Source organism: Suricata suricatta, chromosome 3 (assembly GCF_006229205.1).
Source record: "Suricata suricatta isolate VVHF042 chromosome 3, meerkat_22Aug2017_6uvM2_HiC, whole genome shotgun sequence".
Lineage (NCBI taxonomy): Eukaryota > Metazoa > Chordata > Mammalia > Carnivora > Herpestidae > Suricata > Suricata suricatta.
In genome coordinates, this window is record NC_043702.1 from 132689013 (window position 1) to 132710688 (window position 21676).

The 21676-nt window shown below is 46.3% G+C and overlaps 1 protein-coding gene across 1 annotated transcript in view; it reads right to left on the reverse strand.

The window, feature by feature from the left end:
• The window catches only part of LAMC2 (laminin subunit gamma 2), a 54853-nt gene that overhangs the window by 7392 nt on the left and 25785 nt on the right, over positions 1-21676 (reverse strand). The window contains exons 3-19 of the mRNA XM_029935231.1: positions 20802-20937; positions 18133-18231; positions 16088-16224; positions 15228-15350; positions 13634-13823; positions 12515-12627; positions 11009-11227; positions 10221-10403; positions 9257-9502; positions 7229-7374; positions 6134-6290; positions 5652-5857; positions 4120-4199; positions 2913-3062; positions 2293-2437; positions 1489-1635; positions 891-1005 (exon numbers count right to left, since the gene is read on the reverse strand). Of these exons, the coding sequence (XP_029791091.1) occupies positions 891-1005; positions 1489-1635; positions 2293-2437; positions 2913-3062; positions 4120-4199; positions 5652-5857; positions 6134-6290; positions 7229-7374; positions 9257-9502; positions 10221-10403; positions 11009-11227; positions 12515-12627; positions 13634-13823; positions 15228-15350; positions 16088-16224; positions 18133-18231; positions 20802-20937 (2592 nt within the window). The remainder of the gene's footprint in view (positions 1-890; positions 1006-1488; positions 1636-2292; positions 2438-2912; positions 3063-4119; positions 4200-5651; positions 5858-6133; positions 6291-7228; positions 7375-9256; positions 9503-10220; positions 10404-11008; positions 11228-12514; positions 12628-13633; positions 13824-15227; positions 15351-16087; positions 16225-18132; positions 18232-20801; positions 20938-21676) is intronic.

Sequence of the window (21676 nt, forward strand, 5' to 3'; positions counted from 1 at the left end):
GGGGCTCGAACCCACAAACTGTGGTCATGACCTGAACTTGTCAGATATTTAATTGCCTGAGGTGCACAGGCACCCCTGAAACCATGTGGAATCTTTGAAGCCCAAAGTTTCAAGCCAGGGCCTTGAACCCTAAGCTGCCAATGATAGTTGGAGATTGGGTAGGACAGGTAGAGAGGCTCTTTCTGTGAGGAAAAATCCCAAGTGTTTCTCTTTTGTACTTTGTTAAAATTTCAGGTTTCTTTACTCATCTCTACAGGGCCCAAAACCAAATTTCCTGGGGTCTAGGTGTTGTGACCAAGCTTGCTCTATCCTCACTACAAAGCAGCCACACGGATTTCTGTATTTTCAAAAAAATTCTTAAATGTTTATTTTTGAGAGCCAGACCAAGCACAGGCTGGGGGGGTGGGGCAGAGAGAGGGACACACAGAATCCGAGGCAGGCTCCAGGCTCTCCGCTATCACATGACCTGAGCTGAAGTCAGACCCTTAAGCCACCCAAGTGCCCCTAATACTACGTTGGAACTAATCAGGCTACAAAAAGCAAAACATCTGTGTGGTAGTAGGATGCTGTATCTGTGAGGAACCTTAAAGATCCCTTAATTCCATCTTCTCCCCTTAAAAGATAAGACACTAGGGTCTGGAAAGGCTGTGACTTGCCTACAGTCACAGCTCAGAGCATTCAGTTCAGCAAGATTCAGAACGCCAGCCTTCTGACATCTAGTTAAAATCTTTCCGAAACCTCCGGTATTAAAACAATTTCTTTCTTTAGATATCTAGTGCCTGTTAATACCCCCAAAGTCCCTATCATTTAGAGAGCTACATAGAGATTGAAAATAAAGGCATGGTTCTACTTTTGACATATTCAAGTGACCTGCACCCTGAAATGCTTACCTCTGAGGTTCTTTAAGATGTTCTCGACTTCATAAAAAGTGGCATTGCCCATACTTAGTGCTTCTTGGGCTCTGCTTTTAGCAAGGTTGGCACGGGAAAGCAGCTGATCAGATTTCTGTAAATAGGCAGAACAAGACTAGAGTAAATGTAACTTACACGGAGGAGGAGCATTCCTGCCAGCAGAATCCCTAACACGTTTCCCTTCACAACAGCTTTGGTTTACCAGATAGTCCCCAGGGTGGTATGGTGAAGCCCTCCACAATCTGGGACAGAGCAAACTTTATAACCGAATGACACATCGCCTATAGAGAACCGTCTCAAACTCTAGTCCACTATCCAGGACAAGTACAGTTTTGTAAGTCATAATTTTCATACTCCAGATACTTCTAAAGCTAACTTAGTAGAAAAAGCTGGACCAAAGTTGAACTCACACCTGAGTCCCTAGGTTTGGGGGCTGATTCAGTGGGTGGAACTGAATTATATCAAGTTGTCTGTATCTGTTACTCCATCTATAAGTTTTCTATGGTCCCTCTTGCCATATTCATCGAGTAGGTATCAATTACCTGTTTGTTAAGTGAATGAATTAACCAAAGGATACCTGTCTCCCATTCTTTCCATTCTGTAAGAGCTGCTGGGTTTCTTCCCAGTTTCCCAGATTGCTTTGTACACGCTTGAACTCATCCATACGTCTAGTCGCCAGGCTTGAGAGAGAATCTGCTTTTTGTCTGATCCTTTCTGCTTCTACCTGTAAACCCAAAGAAATGGAGTCTGACTTCCTGCCCATTAGTCCCCACACCAGCCTCCTTAGGAGCTGGCATCATTGCTTGAAAATAACAGCAAAGTCTAACAGAAACGAAACAATATACCTAATGATAGGCAGCAGGTTCCCCAAGCAGCAAACAGGTTTTGTCTCTTGTTTTAATTACGTGTTTACATATGTGTGGAAACACTTTTGTAGGAATCGGTGCTTTTTGCGTAGGTGGAAAGCTGAATCTTTTTAATCTAGTGTGACCGTTAAAGGAACTGATAGAAACAATGTAAAACTTCTGAGAAGAACAAAAGGCTTCAGAATGGCTGTATATAGAGATGAATATAGTTTGGGCCCAAATGTAAATATCAAGCTTTAAGGCAATTTCCCACAGGTTTCAGTAGTCCCCAGAACTAAGGAAGAGATACAAAATCTTTATCCACTAATAGGTTCAGGATGTGGACTAAAGCTTTTTCAGAGGCAAAGACTAGGGCTTAAGAACAAAGAAATAGTTAACAAGAACAAATACTCTAATACAACGCATTAAAGGTCCACATGGAGGGAAAGCTGAATGAATGGACGATCTTCTGGAACTCCAGAGAAGATAGCACTGTGGCACTTCTGTCCATGAAGCACATCAGTACATGCCCTCACCTGAAAAGACTGATCACGGATTCTCTGAAGCTGAGACACAGAATTGAGCAGGTGAAGGCTACGCTGATAAGTCCTCTCTGCTTCAGTGTCAGCTTGAGTGGCCTCCCCCGACAGCTGCTGGGCCAGGGACTTGGTTTTCTCCAACCTGCAGGGTGGGGAGAAAGAACTTTGGGGAATCCCTTTTATTAAAAAGCAAACACTCATCCTGTCATGTAAAATGTATGGAAGTTGGAGTTACCAGAAGAACCAAATGAGGTCATGTGTCAGATATGTTCCCCTCCATGATCTAAACACAGGCTAAGTCAAGAATCCAGCCTAAGTTTCCCATTTCTTGATAACACCTTATTTTTACATCCCCCATGTCATCAGACGGGTTTACTCATTCTTCAACCACAACTTCCCCAAGTATTGCTATCTCTCAATTAGAACACAAATTTTACTTAATCATCCTTTTCTTCCAGCTGTAAATGTCTGTCCTTTCCCCCAAATCAACATACTCCTTCTCTTGTCCCTTAGGGTTAATATGTTAATGAAACATAGTGTCCCTCACAGGTGGTTTGCACCACACCCCAGAAGGCTGCAGATTATGGGTCCTCACGCAGGCCAGGATAGACACCTACTTTCCCATGAGCCCTTGCACCACGGAGTCTTCCAGGCTGCCACTTCCGCCTCCTTCCTGCAGAGCCTTCTGTGTCAGAGACAGCGCTTGTTTGGAATAGTCCTCTGTTTCCCTTACCAGCCGCTCCATGTTATTGGCTGACCCAACATGGCTGAAAGGATTAAAAACAAAGAATCTGAGTTTTAATAGCAGTTTCCTTTTGGTGTTTTTTATTTGAACGAAGGGGGCGGAGTTAGGGAACTGGTTTGGCTAGAAAAGCCAAATGTAACCGATCCAGATCAGACGGAATTAGGGGACCTGAAGGTGTTCTGGAGATGGAGCTCACTCACGTCTTAGACCATGGTTGGTAATTTCTATTTATGGTGGAACCAGGGGGAGAGGGGCGTGGAGACGGGTGCGAGCAGTCCCCGGAGGGTAAAATATTGCATTTATAAACTGTTCTGTGCCGCAAGAAACGCCTAGGTCTGATTTCCTGCAGGGCACCCCGTACTCTTATGCAACTCTACATTGGGACCTCCACCAGAAAGGACAGAACCAGTCAAAAGTCACCCCCCCCCCCACGCTTTAGAAAGTGACTTAAAAAAGAGAAAGGAGAAACAAGCTCAGTAGGCAGCACTTGCTACAAAAAACACAAATCGGGCCCCCTTCACTGACTGAATTCCATCTGGGATTAGCAGAGCCTGCCACCCCGCTGAGCACTCCTAAGAGCAAACCTCTTCAACAGGGTAGGGTTTACAGTCTGGCTGGGACCAGGGGGCTGCCTGTTATCACTGGGGCCCTGCAGAGGCGGTTTTTGGGAGGAGGCTCCCCATCTACAGTCTTGGCCCCCACAGGCTAGCAAACAACTCGTTGCTACTTGTTCCCAGGCTCGATGTGGGAGCCTGGGAGTCCCTCAAAGCTGCAGAGCATTCTTTTCCAAAGGCGGATTCATTTCACAGGGCTGAAAAACAGCACATCTGACAGACCAAGGCCATACTGTGAGTCATAGAAAAATCTGTGGTAAAACAAAACACCTCCATCCCCAACACTTGCCAGATGACCATGCCCAGTGGCCACCTACGTACACTAAAAGCCAAGAGGTTAAAAAGTCACAAGGAAATGGCTGCAAAGGAGGCTTCGAGACATTGAATGTGTTGCTTAGGTTCTGATCCTGCAGTCTTGTTCAAGTCTGGCCTTGCAGAGGTAGTCAGAGGCAGGGGTCTGCTCACCTGTCTGCCAATCTTGTGGCTTCCTGAGCCAGGCTTTGAAAACCATTTGGCCCCACGTAATTCTCTGAGGGAGGAATGTTCTGGAAAAAGTAGAATTGGTTAAAACTTCACACTCAGCCCTAAAACCTAAGCAGGTTCTGCATCTGTCCTGTTAGAACTCATTATTAGCCACATAACATTCTACGCCCTGACACATTGAGTCCCTAGTCACCATAATCATTAATTTTTAAAAATTCTTAATGTATATTTTTGAGAGAGAGAGAGCATATAAGGCAGAGAGAGGGAGACACAGAACCCGAAACAGGTTCCAGGCTCTGTTCTGTCTGCACAGAGCCTGATGTGGGGCTTGAACCCATAAACTGAGATCATGACCTGAGCCAAATTCAAAGGCTTAACCGACTGAGCCACCCAGGTGCCCCAGTCATTATTACACTTTACAAAATGTACAAGAAGAAAGAAATCCAGTTTCAAAAAAACTATATTGATGTGTTTTAAAATAGTCATGTTAATATGTATCTTCATATGTATTTAAAGTCAATGGTGGTTATTTCTTTTATCTTTTTATGATAGTTTATTGTCAAACTGGTTTCCATATAACACCCAGGGCTTCTCCCAAGTGCCTCCTTCCCTCCTCCCGCTCCCCCTTCAGCCCTCCTTTCATTTTCAGTGTTCAATAGTCTCTCTTGATTTGTGTCCCTCTCTCTCCCCAACTCTTTCCCCCTTCCCCTCCTTATGGCCCTCTGTTAGGTTTCTCCTGTTAGATCTATGAGTGCAAACATATGGTATCTGTACTTCTTTGCCTGACTTATTTTGCTTAGCATGACACCCTCAAGGTCCATCCACTTTGCTACAAATGGCCAGATAATGGCGGTCTTTCATTTTCTATTTTCTACAATAGAATATTTTTGTAATAAGGAAAAAAATCAATACATTATTTTTAAATCCTTCATTTCCTCAGCATAAGATCTGATTGTCTTCTAATTTCCTTTATTCATCTTCCACCCACCCACTTACATTGTCACCATTGTCCTCCTTGAGAGAGTAACAAGAGCTCATTCAACTCTCTCCCTCCTACCTACAAACTACAGCATTAAGAAAATCATCCTTGCAACATTTTCCCCTCCTTCTCAGAATCCTGTCTTCACTGGATTCTTTCCTTCTTCCCACCTTTCCTCCTTTTTCATGTGTTCATTCATGCAGCAAACCTTTATCACAGCCACGCTATGCTGTCAGCTGCTAATGCAAATGTGAACCAAACTAAATCCTGCCTGCTGGGAGCTAACAAGCTAGGGAGGTGTGCAGCGAGAAGGGAGAAGAGAGCGGGCCCACAGGAGGCTACAATTAGCGAGAAATGAGCTAGGAAGAACCTAAATCTAGTAAAACAGGAAATTCCAAGAAGCCAAATAACACAAGAGGTGTGTGCCTGTTCCCAGAGAAAGTCCAGCTATCTGCCACAGGGACCTAAAAATGTGAGCCAGTCCGCAGGGGGTACCCAGCAGGGACCCTCCATCCCCTAACCCTGCAGCACCTACGGTGTTTCTCAGGGAGGTCTCGCTTCCCTCCAGGCTCAGGCGCAGCTGAGTGACCAGCCTGCGAGCGTCTTGAACTCGGTTCTGATACTGGCTGCCCAGGGCCCGAACTCCGTCCACGGTCCTCTTGAGGTCCTCCAGGCGGTTCCGGTAGCTCTTTTCCTCACTCCTCGCCTTGGCCAGCTGGAGATTGAGAGCTCTAACAGCACCTGCCGCCAGTAAGGAAAAGAGGGATTGAGAACTTCTGCAGTCCACACCGGGGAATCCAACATGATGCAAGGTTGAAAAAGTGACTTTGACTGGCTTATGGCAAAACGGTAAAAACCCAGTAAACGAATGCGTGCAACTCTTCTTATTGCCATCATTCAGGTCCTCAGGATGGTCAAAGACGGTCCTATCTCTGCAAGTACAGAGACACCTGCTGAACGAGCCCCACAGAAGATTATGAATTCCTTTCTGTCTGAAGGGAAATTGGCCTTCGTCACCTTCTGAAATCTGGGCTTCTCTCAGAATGTCCTGAAGGGCCTGCTCAGCCTGCTGCATCCTGCGTTCCAGCTCTGTGTTGGGCACCGCTCCACTGCCACCCTGAGCCCTCGAAACCAGGGCCTCCAGGCTCTGAAGCTGCTGCGTGAACTGGTCCACCTGAAATCACGCAGGAAAGAGGATACACAGTGGAGATCACGGTCCAGTACCAAGTACTTGGGGGATGAGGGCTAAAAGCCCAGAAATGCTTGGCAGTTCGTGGGACTTAGACTCCAGATGCTGGAATCAGAGTTTGAATCCTGGCCCCACTACTCATTGGCTGTGAGTGGGACCTTAGGCAAGTCACTTCCTTTATCCATTAGGTGGGGATAATAAAATATCTCCTGGCTATGACTTGGACTAAGTATTTGTATAGGGCTTTAGAACAGTGCCTTGAACAAAGAGTGCTCTTGAGGGCAGGTAAAATAGAACAAACTCAACTTCTTAAATTTATCTTTGGGGTTCTGTTTGGGCCTTTTCTTCCTCTGCCTTCACCCCAGCAAAATAGTAATTAAAAAATTAACCTCAATGTCTTTGTTTGGAATGTGAAAGAAATTTCCGGAGGCCATTCTTGTTTGAAAAGCCTGACACCTTCCAGACTCTATCTTCTATGTATTTTTTCATTTGTTTTGCAAATGACATCTCTTGGAAAAACCCTAGAAAGTGGCATATTATAAGCAGAAAGAGGATTGAATTCAGGGTCAGGGAATTCTGCGTGGGATTCTTAGCTCCACCTGGCCATATGACTGAAAAATCACAAATGTCTTGAGACTTGGCTTAGTGAAAACGGAGGTCAGAATATGTTCTCTTGCAAATTCACTAAGTTATCAAGTGTACCAAATGAGACCGTGTCTGCAAAAGAGCACTTTTGAAAACGGTATATTTAAGAGAATTAACCTGAAACATTACTATTTTAACATAGTAATTTTTTTTTTTTAAAGAAATGGTGATCGCCACCCTCATCCCCAGGAGACTAGGAGGTTCTAGATTTGTAACAGACCCACCCCGTAGACGCTTAGTGGTTGTACTCGTGGGGGTGAGAGGTTGGGCATGCACACCTGAGTCTTCACTTGATTATAACAAGCCGGGCAGCTGGTTAATGCCGCGTGCTCACAGGTGAGGCCGCCAAACCCTGGCTTGCAAACACAGCTGCCATCACTTCGACACGCCCCAGGCTCTGAGCCCATTGGGCTGCAGTTGCAAGCTAGAAATAAAAGACAAAGCATTCACATCAAGCTAATCCTAGAAACCGGAGGCATAGCAAAGATAAAAGGATCAAGTCACCAGTGGCAAAGAGTCCTCCCTTGCCCTTATCAATTCACACTGTGCTAGATTCATCTCTTGCCTATGCCTCCAAGTACATCTCTAACAGATTTTAGGAATCATCTAGCAAGTCCACACATCTATCCACACGTTTGTCCTGGACCTATTATACGCCAGATGTAATCTCCCTCTATAGATGAGGAATATGAGCTCAGAGGTTGAGTCCTGTCCTTGGTCACACAGCAAGTAAATGGCAAGCCAGAAGAAATAATGCTCTTTTCCTTTTGCTCTGCTGACTTTGATGTAGGAAATGCAGTAAAAACAAAAAACAAAAAAAAAAAACCCCACCAGTATCTATTCACTCACACTGATTGAGCACCTACTATGTACCACACTATGCTCTAGGAGCAGAGGCTCTAACAGTGGGTGAGGTAGTGCTCTAAGGGAGGTAAAGGGACGCTCTTGGTTGCTCTCTGATGCTCTTGAAACACTTGGTGCACATGGTAATATGATCACCTGTGTAAGTACTGTCATTATTGGCTTACATATTGTCTTATTAGCATATGGGGGCCGGAAGTGACTTATCACTATGCCCTCAGTATCTAGCTCCATATCAGGTACTTTTGGTATTTGACAAAAGCTAATTGAGTGAAGAAATGTATGGTCTAAACCCAGTGAAGTCTCTTAATAGCTCATTCTCACTAGAATTATACTGTTTACAGTGTCCTTTCTCATGTTTTCCTATAGTTGCAATCACTGTGAGTTAAATATTCATCCATATAAAGAAGCTGAGGCTCAGATTGACATAACCAGTGTAATTCAATAGTTAAAAAACAAAACAAAACTAGAACTAAGTACTGCAAATGGCATATGGGCTCTTCCTATCACCAGGTCCTTTCTAGCACATCAGGGCTAACTGACAGGGTTGGGGTTGGGGTTAGGGCAGGCGGCATCTATGCCCCTGGTGGAAGTCTCGGGTTGCCCAGAGATCCTTAGGCATTTCCAGGGCTGGAGATTGTGCGGGCTGGGCTCCCTGCAGACCTCACGAGGAACTGGATAAACAAGCCCCTGAGTTCTGGGCACCAGGGCTGGTCTGGGACCTTGGAAACTGAGGGGTGGGACTGTGGGGCAGCCCAGCTCCCTAGAACTGAACTTGACTCTTGAACATAACCTGTGCAGAGGCTGGAAAGAAGGGTTGAGTGAAAGGACTCGTGTGCCCTTTGGTGCTTTGATCTGAAGCAGCCCTAAGGAATGCTCTCTCATAGCTGCTGCTTTGAAGCCAAGTCTCCTTAGTAGAACTTGAAACTGTTACCTTTGTCTACATCAATTACCCTGACTTCCTGAGAGGGTCTCTTAAACTGCTTCAGCGTTCCCCGCTCTCGCCACCTCGGTGTGTGCAGACTTAGTCTCGGGTCACTTCCTGCTGTCCTGTAAAGAGGCCTGCTAGCATTTCCTGCCTGCCAGTCTCCAAAGTGGGCATACGAACTGGTCAAGTTTCAGCTCCTCTTCCACTGAGGAATGTAAGCCTGATCTTTTCCACTTCCCCCACCCCTCAGCTTTAACCCCTTCGAATATCCTCCAGGTTGGTCATCCAGAACCCTGCTGCAGGGGTCATCAGGCCTTTAACAGGTGAACAGCCCAAACTGTTCATGGGCCAGTCGGTCAGAGAAACCACAGCATCCTATTGCTGCTGGCCCAGCTGAGTTGTATGTTCGTATGTGTGTACACACCCCAAGCTTGCGTGCATGCGCACACACACACACACACACACACACACACACACACACACACACAGTCCAACCTGTCTAGGCATGCGGTCCTACCTCGACACTTGTCCTCTGGGTTGGGAGCCAAGGGGTCCCCGAAGTAGCCTGCTTTGCACTGGTCACAGTGGACACCGGCTGTGTTGTGGATACACTTCAGACACCTGCCTGTCAGGCGGTCACAGTTCCCAGAGGCACTGGGGTCCACATTGTTGTTGCACTGACAGGGCTGACATGGCCTCACTGGACCGTGTTCCCCAAAGGGGTCCCCAAAGTAGCCATCAGCGCAGAGCTCACAGCGGGCACCTGGAAGGAATAATGCCCAAGCCTGAGTGGTCATCCATTGGCAGCAAGGAGAGGCACAGGGGCCTGGGGTCCCAGTCACCCTCTGGAAGAGCCTCCCACCCTGAACCCCAGAACAACAGCAGGAATGGGTGCTTAGGGCAAGGGGTCAGCTGCCCCGCTCCATGGGGGCCCCGGATGTTAGAGCCCAGCAGCCTACCAGGAAGCTGCAGGGTACCTACATGGTTGAGGAAAAGTCCGGTATCTAGCCATACCACTGAGGCTGTTGCTGAAGAATGCACTCTTTCAGACTGACCAGCAGAGAAACGTGACCTTGCTTTTCTTAAAGCAATCTCTACACCCAGCGTGGGGCTCAAACCCACAACTCTGAAATCAAGTGTCACATGCCGGGTACCTCAAGGAGGGGGGGCACATTTAAAAGGCCACTAAGTTTCCCTTCTGTACTGTGGTTCATTTTGTAAAACTCCGTTAAGCCGCATATTTCATCTGCAAACTTCACCTCCTAATTACCAATCTTAGACTGCAATGACCATACCTACGCACCATACACTACTCTTCCACCATTCACCTCTTGCTCATATTCTTTAGGATGAGCCCATTTACACGAACCCTAAGAAATTAAAACTCCCTGGAATTTTTTTTTTTTTTTTTTTTTTTGGAAGAGCAGCTGTTTATGTGAATTCATGGCATCCGGACAAAGGCAGCAGGCCCTCAGCCTTACCAGTGACTGCGTGCGGGCAATTATTGCACACGACCTCCTCTGTCTCGGGCATCACGGAGCAGCTGAACCCATTGCGGCAGGGACACGGCTTGCAGCTGCGGGGGTCGTGTGGATCGTTGTAGAAACCAATGGGGCAGTCAGCACACTCGATGTCAAGGTTTTCATCTCCTGAATAACAGTCTCCTGAGAGGCAGAGCAAGAACGGAGGGGTAGAGAAATGAGCAGGGTAAAACAACACTTACTTTAATATGGATGAGGCATGGGAGATGGAGCTTAGGGACCCAAACCTTCCTTCCTGAAACTTTCCCCAAAGTGTCGGAGCCCTGGCTTTCACCTTTGCCCTAGTACCAATTCCAAACCCGGCCACAACCCTGACTCTCCCCCATGGTTCTCCTGTGCTCAGCAGACCTAGCTACCTTAATGCTGCTCCCCCTGTCCCCACCGCCTGACACCATTTGTCAGCACATTCATTCAGACCCTGACATTGCCTTTGATCTCCCCGTGCAATTCTTGAAACTGGACACCAACCCTCATCACTGAACCCTGACAGCCATTTCCTGTAACCTGGTACCTTTCCCACAACCTTGTGGCATTTTCATAATGAAAAGGATTGAGTGTAATAAAGCTCCGTGTCCATCTTGCCTGACTCCAGCCCCTACCTTCCTAATCCTTTCCCATCTCCAAAATGAGTTCTGGCACGGTCTTTCTTACACAGCTGTGTCTTCCTTGGGAGTCCCCAGGTCCCTGAGAATACCCCAGCCACCTGGGCCAGGTGTCATTTCACTCACCTGTGTCTGGATCGCAGGCTCCTCCCCCTTGGCAGTTACATGGAATACAGGTGCCAAAAGGTCCCAGTCTGGCAGAATCTCTTTTGTAGCCAGAAGCACAGTCCTGGCAGAACTGCCCTTTGTACCCAACAGGACACACACATTGTTCAACCCAGGGCGCTAGGGCTCCTGAGACAGGGCGGGCTGAAATCAGGGTCACGTTGTCCAGGTACCCAGTACCTGCAATACGGAGAACAGGTTTAGAAGCAGCAGGGGGTGAGGTCTGAAAATCTAAAGTCGGGTGTCTTTGGATTTTAGATTTCCTAACACCCTAACAAAGATGGGTAGTGTTCACTCACTAGGCTACAGGTTAAACAGTCCATCATGACTGACTCACATCAGAAAAGTCAGTTTAAATTCTGGCTCCACCCTTATCAGCTGTGTGAATTGGGCAAGTCACATAACTTCTTAACAACGGTTTCTTCAACTGTAGAAGTAACAGTGGTATCTACCTCCCATGTTGTGAAATTAAATGAGACAACTGCATATGTTATGTGCCTGGTTCCAAGTAAAGATTCAATAAATTTTTAAACACCATTTCTCCTTCCTGTTTTATTTGTTGCATTAATGATACGGAAATTATGCATGCCAGCTATGCTTCCTGTTCAAGTGGTGGAGGGGAGCTCAAGAAATTCAAATAATTCCAATAGGATTAGGAGTACCCCAGATGTAAAAGTAAAGGGGTGCCTGGGTGACTCAGTAGATTGGATGTCCGACTTTAGCTCAGGTCATAATTCTGTGGTTCGTTGGTTTGAGCCCCACATCGAGTGCTGTGCTGACAGCTCAGAGCCTGGAGTCTGCCTTGGATTCTGTCTCCCCCTTTCTCTGCCCCTCCCCTGCTAGTGCTGTGACTGTATCTCTCAAGAACAAAGATTAAAAGAGGCATCTGGGGGGCTCAGTTGGTTGAGCCTCTGACTTCAGCTCAGGTCAGGACCTCACAGTTCATGAGTTGGAGCCCCAAATCAGTCTCTGTGCTGACAGCTTAGAGCCTGCAGCCTGCTTTGAGTTCTGTCTCCCTCTCTCTGCCCCTCCCCTTCTCACTCTCAAAAAAAAAAAAAACTTAAAAAAAAAATTTTTTTTAAGTTAAAAACCTACATGAGTTAACAGAATAAATGCACGTGATGCCTGACCATGGTAGCCCCGAGGATAATCCCAAAGGAACTCCAGGAATAGAGGGCCGTGTTATGGATCCAATCTCCTGGCTAAGGGAACATGCCCAATTGTTGCAGATTTTCTCTAAATCAGATTTCAGCTAAATCTGGAGACCCTCTTAAGCAAAGTAGCATCATTTCATTCTTCATTGGTGTTAACTTTTTTTTTTAAGAGAAACCTTACTTTTAACAACTTCTAGAATGTAAAAACCTAGGCCTGATCAGAGACTCTTGATCAAAACCAAGTGGTTTACCTACTTGTCTGGAGACTCACCAGCTTAGAAAACTGAAATGAATTAAAACGTTCATTGCTTACTGTATTCTCCGTAGGTAGCCCGGATCCGCAGTGCCGTGAGGTTACGCAGTAACCTCCGATACTCAAAGTAACTCAGATGCGGGCTCCAGTTACTGCTTGGGTGTTCATTTAACCTGCGGGATTTAAAGCAAAAGTGTACCAAGTCTTATAATTCATGCATAGGATACAAAATATGCCCAAGAACGTGGGAACAGCTAAGCCCCTTCACAGTCCCCGCCTAGCGGGGGACAAAGGATGGGTAACTGCATTCTTATAGGCATGAACTTGGAGCTCTCCCTCCAGAGGGAGGCAGGCACCCTACAGGAAGTGATGGAGGGAAGCCCCGCTCCAGGGCTCATGGCATCCAGTGCTGGTCAGAGTCCTCAGAGACCACTTCCTGTTCTTGGCCACACAAAACTTAATATCAGGAACATCTGAGTTCAAAAAGCTGACCCTGAGGAGCGTTACCATTAGTTTTTGGTTTTGTTTAAATGATTTAACCGAGCACGTTTCACTTACTCTTCTCAAGAGTCGGCTTTCACATTCCATACTACCCATGTCTGATACTTCCTGATTTAGCATTATAGTATCTGACTCCATCCCACCACCAGCCCCTGCACTCGTCTTTCAGATTTTGGGTATTTTTCCCCCGTGGGGTATCTGTTCCAGAAACCATCCTAACCCTTTTCATTCCCTGACCTCACCTCACTGTATTCCTCTCCCCAACTACACACTTCACTCATGCATAAATACTGAGAACTTCCCACTAAACAAAGTCTCAAGCATGGTTTCCTCTGTGTGGCTAACCTTCCCCCACCTTGTTCTTTCCTTAGAAAACTTCATGTGTTAGGTCTTCTGGGGAAGCTCTCTGACCACTTCAATGTGGGTTATGTGTTTCTCCTCTGTTCAAAATTCCTGTGCCCATCTTGTCCATCTGGTCACTCACAAGCCACACTGTAATATTGTTTTGTTTCCCCCTCCCATTAGCCTGTCTGGGGCTGCAGGGCAGGAAGCAGGTCCTGTTCCTGTATATAATCCCATGTCTGGTACATGAAAGGTGCTCAGAAAAGCTTCTTAAATGAACAAAGGAACTGGACTTCAGTCTGTGGTATTTGACCCATGTGTAGTTACTCTTCTTACCTGAACGTGTAAGTCTTGGTGATCCCACATGGCAGTGTCTTGCCACGTGGCATCAAGGGAGCTGTGACCCGCAGACCAGCACCTTCCAGGATCACATCGTGGGCGGATGGGTGTCTGCCTCCTCTGTCCACACGGTAGTCAAAGGACAGGGTTTGCCCATAGCTCACCTGTTGATTCCCAAGAAATTTGGCTGTGAAATAGAATTTGAAAAGATTGAGATCAGTGTGAAGCTGGAGAAGCAAGCACGCAAGTAACTTACACGAACGTTGGTAAATTGTGGGAGTCCTTTGCTGTCAATGTACCACCCCGCCCCACGCCACCCTTTCAGAAGAGCCAGCCTATGGACGTGGCTGTACTGCTATTGGCTACAAAGGAGGGTTCATTACTGAAATGCTAAGAGGCCTCATAACACAGTTCCACTCTTTAGATGATATGTAAAGATCCAAGGTATGTCAGCAATAGCACCATCTGTTACATAATGCTTTAGAGTTTACAGACCTCGTTACCTTTGATGATAATTCTTGGAGGTATTCCATTTGACAGCTGAGAGAACTGAAATTTGAAAAGGTCAGGAGGACAACTTGCCTAGATATCCCATATTGGCTAATGATGTGAATTAATGTGTTTTTAATTTACAAAGGGTTGAAGCTTTGGGAAATGCCTTATTTTCACTTTCCATCTGATGCACAGTAGATCCACAGATTTGACCACTGTTTTTGTTTTGTCTTGGTGGGAAGCCTCGAAACTTTCCATTTGATTTTTAAAGTAGGAACTTCAGCCAGGGTCTAGCTGCCTGATACACAGTCCTGTTGTTGTCTTTTTTAATAGACTTTTCAGGAATAGAACTTACTGATTCATCACTTCTAACACCCAGTGCTCATCACAACCAGTGTCCTCCTTAATGCCCCTCACCACTTTAGCCCCCACCCAACACTCCACTAACAACCCTCCATTTGTTCTCTGTATACAGGAGTCCCTTTTGGTTTGTTTTGCTCTGTTTTTATATTTTTACTTCCCCTTCTGTTCATCTGTTTTGTATCTTAAATTCCACATGAGTAAAATCATGATTCTTTTTCTGAATTAGGTCTTTCTCTGACATAGCATAATACACTCTAGTTCCATCCACATTGTTGCAAATGGCAAGATTTCACTTTTTTATCGCTGACTAATCCATTGATCATATATACCACATTTTCCTTATCCATTCATCAACGGACATTTGGGCTCCTTCCATACTTTGGCTATTACTGATAGTGTTGCTACAAACATTGGGGTGTGTGTGCCCCTTTGAAACAGCACTCCTGTATTCTTTGGATAAGTACCCAGTAGTGCAATTGCTGGGTCACAGGGTAGTTCTATTTTTAACTTTTTGAGGAACCCCCATACTGAATTCCAGAGTGGCTGCACCAGTTTGCATTCCCACAGTCCTGTTCTGTTGGGCCTATGACTTAGGCAGTAGGGCTGAAGCATCAACCACCTTCTGGAGATATTGTTTTGAATGCTAAGTGATAGTTTTCACATTCTCTACCTCCATTTTTCTATTCTGACTTTGAGTCTTAGAAGTTGGCTTCTATAAGAAATAGGCCATACATACCAGGTGCTACAAAATAGACAGGGTCTGGTCGGCGTGCTGAGCTAAACACATCTCGGTGGCGTTGTGACCACTGCAGCTTTGCAGGAGCCCCGTATCTTTGGACAGCCTTCCAGCCATCAACATCTGGAACACAAATAAAACCACTCTGCATTCGGACAAACCTCATCTATTGAGTTGGACGAGAAGTGATTGCCAAAAAGTCCTAAAGGTAGATAGCTGGTGGGGTTTTCTTAAGTTTCAGATTCATGTACAGTCCTCAAAACTTCCTGTGCCCTTCTCTACTTGGGCTTCAACTTCACCTGCTCCCACCCCGCAGCTGCTTTGACTTCTTTGAGTCTGATTCTTGTAATAAGAGCATATTTTGATCCACTTGTAAATTGTATTATTTACATAAATAAGGTCTGGCCTAAGTGAGTTAAGAGGGTCTAATAAGTTCAAAGAGAAACTCAAAGTTGAAATCGCATCTACTATGTTTTTATAGGGTTTCATAGCTAGATAACGAACTTCACATACATTAACGCATGTGATCTATGTGAAAGCTATGTTATTAGTATTATCACAGAACCACCCCCCCATCTCCATGAAAGACTCTAAAATACATGGAGATGGGAGATGCAACGACACGAAAATCTGATCTGTTTAGTGTTTTTCATATGCTAGTGTGAGTTAACTGTTCAGACATGACTTTTTCAAGGTATTAGGAACTGCTTTGTTGCCCTGATGAAATAACATGTTAAAATGCTAGAAGAGAAATGCTAAAGATCAGTGAAGGGTCCTATGCTGTGATGAGGAGGAGTTGTCTGTAAGCACAAAGCTCTATACACTGTTAAAAACAAAATTCTAGAAACAGAACACTTTACCTTGATGGAAAGTAGAGATGATCTTATGGACACTGTAGTCCCCAGAGCTGTGACAGTTGGCTGAATGCCCATAGCAAAAACACTGGGTACAGCCCTCAGGATTTCCTCCATCCAGGTAATAGTAACCTGGTTGGCACCTGTAACCGCATTTTTGAAATCAGAATCACATTTGATTTGGTGGTCTGAGAACTTTAGAGCAAGTGTTTAATGGAGGCAACAGTGGGAGGTTGGAGGACCCTGTACCTGCTCAGCTCTACAGATCTGCACAAGAACCCCAGGATGCTGCCCACCATCCCTGCCCCTTAACCTGGGCTCTGGCCCACGGGGGAAGGGGCAGGTGAGGGTATGATAAAGAAGGATAGCTCTCTCCAAAAGCAAGATGTAGGCTGGCGTCCCACCTGCCAGTGGCTTCTCTGAGGACCACAGCTACCAGGCGAGTCACAGAGGTTGGGGTCACAGAAAAGAAGGAAAAGGTGGGGAGGACTTGTTTCTCCTCCATTCGAGCTAATTACATCCTTCGACACAAAGTAACTACAATTATTTAGCACTTATGCTATGCCAGGCACCTTATGTATGTTTTCTAATATGTAGGCTAATCCTTCGTACAACCCAATGCGATAGGAATTATTTCCAACGTTCTTAGATGCAGACACCCAGGTCAGAAGTTAAGCTTGTTCGAGGTCCTACAGCTGGAAAGTGGCTGAGGCAAGACTCCAACCAGGTACAGCTGCCGCTAAGTCATGTATCATGTGGTCTAATCCATGGGACCCTGTGTCAGGAGTCTGTTGTGCAAAATCACAGGAAAGTAGGTTGGCTGTGAACAGTAAATCCTTCAGAGAACAGCTGTAAATAATCATTCTCTTTTCTCTACAGAGCAAAGGCTTTAAACTATGGTTTCCTATGGAGGAAACTTGTAGGTTAAAAGGGATTTAAAAAACGGGAAGGAAGGGGCAAGGGAGGGGAAGGAACAGAGGGAAATCAGGCAAAACTAAACAGTGTTTAGGGATGTACTTGGGTAATAACCTAAGAAGAAAAGGAAGCAATTACACAAATCAGAATAGTGGTCATTTCTAGAAGGGGGAGGGTGTTGTCATGGAGATGGCACATTTTTAGTGAAGGTCTATTTCCTAGAATCCGTGACACTGACATTTGTTAGGTTTTCTATTCCTGTGCTGTGCTTCAAAGTTAAAAACCTTCTCAACAAGTGACTCTTTCAACACTTAAACTGTTTCGGTACCCCCACCTCAGCCCTAAAGAACCCCCTGAAAACACAGGCTGGGGAATGTATCTGGAATTTTCTCTGCCCAGGTGTAAGTGATTGTCAGAATGCCAAAGAACTGCTGTTTTTTTTTCTTTTAAGGAAATGAGAAGAAAGCCTTTGCTACCTTTACCTCTGGGGCCGGCCTCCCCATGCTCAGCTTACAACAATCTTAGAGGAGGGAAGAGTTTTTAAATCTGAGCAGTTTGTCCTTAAGGAATATCCTGCAAGCAGCGACTGAGGGTGGATCGCTGTTTGCTGCACCACCTGCCCCAACATGGCTTGGGGCCTAAAGGGCTCTTATGTCTTCTCCCAGCTCATGTGTGTGCATGTAACCACCGTCCCGTCCCTGGGCGGCTCCTTCTCTGCACACGGTGGTTATATATGGCCATACACTGAGAGATTTCCTCTTACGAGCATTTTCCCAACATGCTTAATTAGGGCAGGCCTCCTCTGGGGCCCAGCTGAGTCATGTGACCTAATTATTGCATGCCACCTTGTATGGAAGCACCTGGGATTCGGAGTCAGCTGGCAAGGGGACTCACTGGGGCCCTGTGCCTCCGAGGCCCTCGTAAACCGAGAGAAGGGGACCAGAGCAAAAGCATGGAGTCTGGTGAGATTTGGGGGCTCAGTGGTATTTTTTAAGAAGTCAAGTTTTTGAGGACAGGGCAAGACAGAGGTCGTCAGCATTTGTCCCTTTTCCATAACCACACTCAGAGGAGGACTCCTCATGCTAGTTGCCAAGGGACTCTCCCTGCTGTGTCTGTAGGGCCATAGCTACACAGACCTATCACAGCGCTCTCCAGTGACAGCTGGCTTGCAGACACAGCGGCCTTCATCACAGGGCCCCGAGATGCCAGCTGGCTCACAGTCACACTTGGAGTCTCTGGAAAAGAAGAAAGAGAAAATGAAGGATGTGTTTCCAAATGCTCTTCAACTATACACACAAAGATCAAGTGCTCACAAGCCAATGTCACCGACTTGAGTAAGTCCTTCCACCTCCCTGAGGCCTCCCTCAGCCAGCCTGGTCCCTGCTTCTCTCTCAGACCCTGTAAGGGCTCATTTGTACTCCTGCTACTCTGATGGCGGCAGCTGGTCCCCGAACTGTTTGCTACCCAGCCCTAAGGAGAGGAGGGGATTGTGCCAGATGTGAGCCAAATTCATCACTAAACTGGGTAACTTGGCTTGGTTTGGTTGACTGCTTGGTTTAGTTGCTTTTTTTTTTTTAATTTATCATTTTTTTCTCTATTGTTTGATTCAATGATGACTGCTTTCATCATGACCCCATCTCCTTGCTATTTTTTTTTTTAGTTCTTTCTTTTGCTAACACATCTATCAAGACAGAATTCTCATTCCATGCAATTCACCCATTTAAAATGTACAACTCAAGGGGCCCCTGGGTGGCTCAGTTGGGTAAGCATCTGGCTTCAGCTCAGACCATGATCTCACAGCTGGTGAGTTGGAGCCCCGAGGTGGGCTCTGTGCTGACTGATCAGAGCCTGGGGCCTGCTTCAGATTCTGTGTCTCCCTATCTCTCTGCCCCTCCCTTGCTCATGCTCTGTCTCTCTCCCAAAAATATTTTTAAAGTTTTTTTTTAAATGTACAATTCGATGGGTCTTAGTAGATTCTCAGAATTGTACAACCATCCCAATTAATCTTAGAACATTTTCATCACTCCAAAAAAACCACGTGCCCTTAGCAATCACCCTCCGCTTCCCCCACCCTCCACGAATCCACCTGTTGTGTCGATAAATCTGCCTACTCTGAACATTACCTGTAAATGGAATCCTACATTCTGTGGCCTTTTGTTTGACTTCTTCCACTTGGTATGTTTTCAAGGTTCATCCATGTATCAATAATTCACTTTTTATGGCCATATACAATTCTGTCATGGATAGACTACATTTTGTTTATCCATTCAACAGCTGATGGCCATTTGGGTTGCTTAGCTGTTCATAATGCTGCTACAAACATTTGTGTGCAAATTTCTATGCAGAGATGGATGTTTTTGTGAGTGTACTCCTAGGAGTGGAATTACTGAGTTTGGCTGGGTTGTTTTGTTGGTGGGGTTTTGTGTTTGTTTTTATTTTTGGTTGCAAGACCTTCCCAATGAAGGAGTCCATGTCTCCATTATTTACTTTTGGTGCAATCTCTGTCTCCTGCAGGCCAGTGCTTTGGCTAGTACCTAGTGTCACTCAGATGCACACATAGTCATATGTGTCTATATTGTGGGTCTAAAACCAAATATGTTGTCTTTCCCTACTATTCTGTTCCTCTTCCAACTACTCTTTGACCCCATCCAAATCCTACCCAAACCTGGACTGGACTCCCTCCACCCCCTCACATTCCTCATCCAATCAGATTCCAGGTCCTGTCAGGCTCCCTGAAGATCGCTTTCCCAGTACCGATCTTTGAGATCCTTGACTTGCAAGGGTTTCCTCCTGTCCTAGCCCCTCCACATGACCAACTGGACCCTCTGACCAATGTTATACAACATCAAGTGGTCGCTAAGCACCGGAGACACTAAGGAACAGGATCCAGGACTCTAGGAGTGTCATGGCAGGGCAGAAGCTTGAACAGTGATGGCAGTGAAGGATAAGTCCAGGTGGGACCGAGAGGGAGCACAGTCTGAGTGCCTCTCCCTGCTCTGGGCACTGGGGACACAAGTAGGGAACAAGACAAAGCCAGCAGGGAGCTCCCATTCTAGTGGGAGAGACCAACACTTCATGTCTCGCATTTTCTATGTGTAACAATGGAACACAGGCTGGAAAGGCCTCTGTGGGGAGTGGATGAGGTGAGGATGGCACCCATCAAAGCTCTCTGTGGCCCCGTAGGAAGCGGGAGTGCTCTAGGCTAGGGCCAAGATCACCTGGCTTCCCTCTTTGGAAGAAGGGAAGGCAGCCTGGTGGGGCTGGAGGCCAGGGGGCCAGGGGACAAAGCCAGCACGGAGCTGTACAGAACAGTAGGGAAAGACAGCATATTTGGTTTTAGACCCACAATATAGACACACATGACTATGTGTGCATCTGAATAACGCCAGATACTAGCCAAAGCACAGACTTAGGAAAGTTTTCTTAGTCCAATTCATACTGGGTTGAAATAGGTACCAGTTAAGAATCTGAAGGATTCTTTACCTCTATCCTTGTTCATCTAAAGTTGTCGGGTGGGGGCAATCCTCTGGGTGAAAAACATGGATTTCAGGGCCAAAACTCTGGGCCTAAATATTAGGTCCACCGTCACCAGTAATACAGGGCAAACGTAACCTCGCGGGGTGAAACTTTACATCTTTAACATGAGTAGGACGCTCATCCCAACCTCTGGGGGTTATTGTGAGGATCAGATGACCTAACCCACGTGAAGTGCTCAAGCAGCACTTGGCACACCGTAAAGTGGCCACTGATGTCCTGTAATTGTTGTCACTCATGGTAGAAGCTGCCATGTGGGTGAGGTGCTTACAGTGGCCTCTGGTCCTGGATGCACCCGGCATCAGTGAGCGTGTGAAAGCCTGGCAGACATCGGTCACACCTGTCTCCTGTCACACCAGGCTTACAGCTGCACCGTCCAGAGTTGTCACATCGAGCGCTAAAAGCACCTGTAACCGAAGGGGTGGGGAACAGGAAAGAAGAAAAGGAAAGATTTATCTGGTGTCAGGAAACAACTGCGCCCCCTCCCCCCTCGGGAGCTCAAGGAGTGCTATGTAATAACCACCGCCTGCTGCCGCTAGCAGTTCTGCCGGGCTTTTCTGAGTCACCTCCACCTCCCCCCACCCCCAACCCAGGGCAAGTTTTCACAGCCCAGGACGGCCTCAGGCAAAGCAGAAATTCCTCCTGAAGGCATTTTTACTTCATCTGCTCTGATTTGAACATCAAGTAGTGTGTCTAGCCACTGCTTTTTAAGTTTGTTGAATCCTTGAGATCTCAAGAAGAGGGGAAAAATTTGTGAATGAGCACATCAGCCTCCTTGAAGAGTTAGAAAGTGAGCAACAATTTTCCCTTATTTCTGGCAGGCAAAAGCCATCTTTTAAGGGTCAGTGATTGACCAGTGATTTTTTTTTTTTTTTTTTTTTTGAGTATGAAAAGGCCTCTTAATCAAAAATCTCTCTACCTCCCTGGAGTGGTAGACCTCCTTGTCCTGTGGCCATCTCCCCTTCCCTGCACATCCTACCTGGTTTAGTGCATAGAGCATTTGTCCTGTGATTTTGTATAGACACTCTTACTGGTCAGTGGGCCCTCTCGGACTGAGAGTTGCTGAGAGACCAGAAGTGCTCGGGATAGCAAATGCACCGCTGTGGAAGCTACCTCCTCTCCATTCTCACTGCCTTCTCTTCCCCC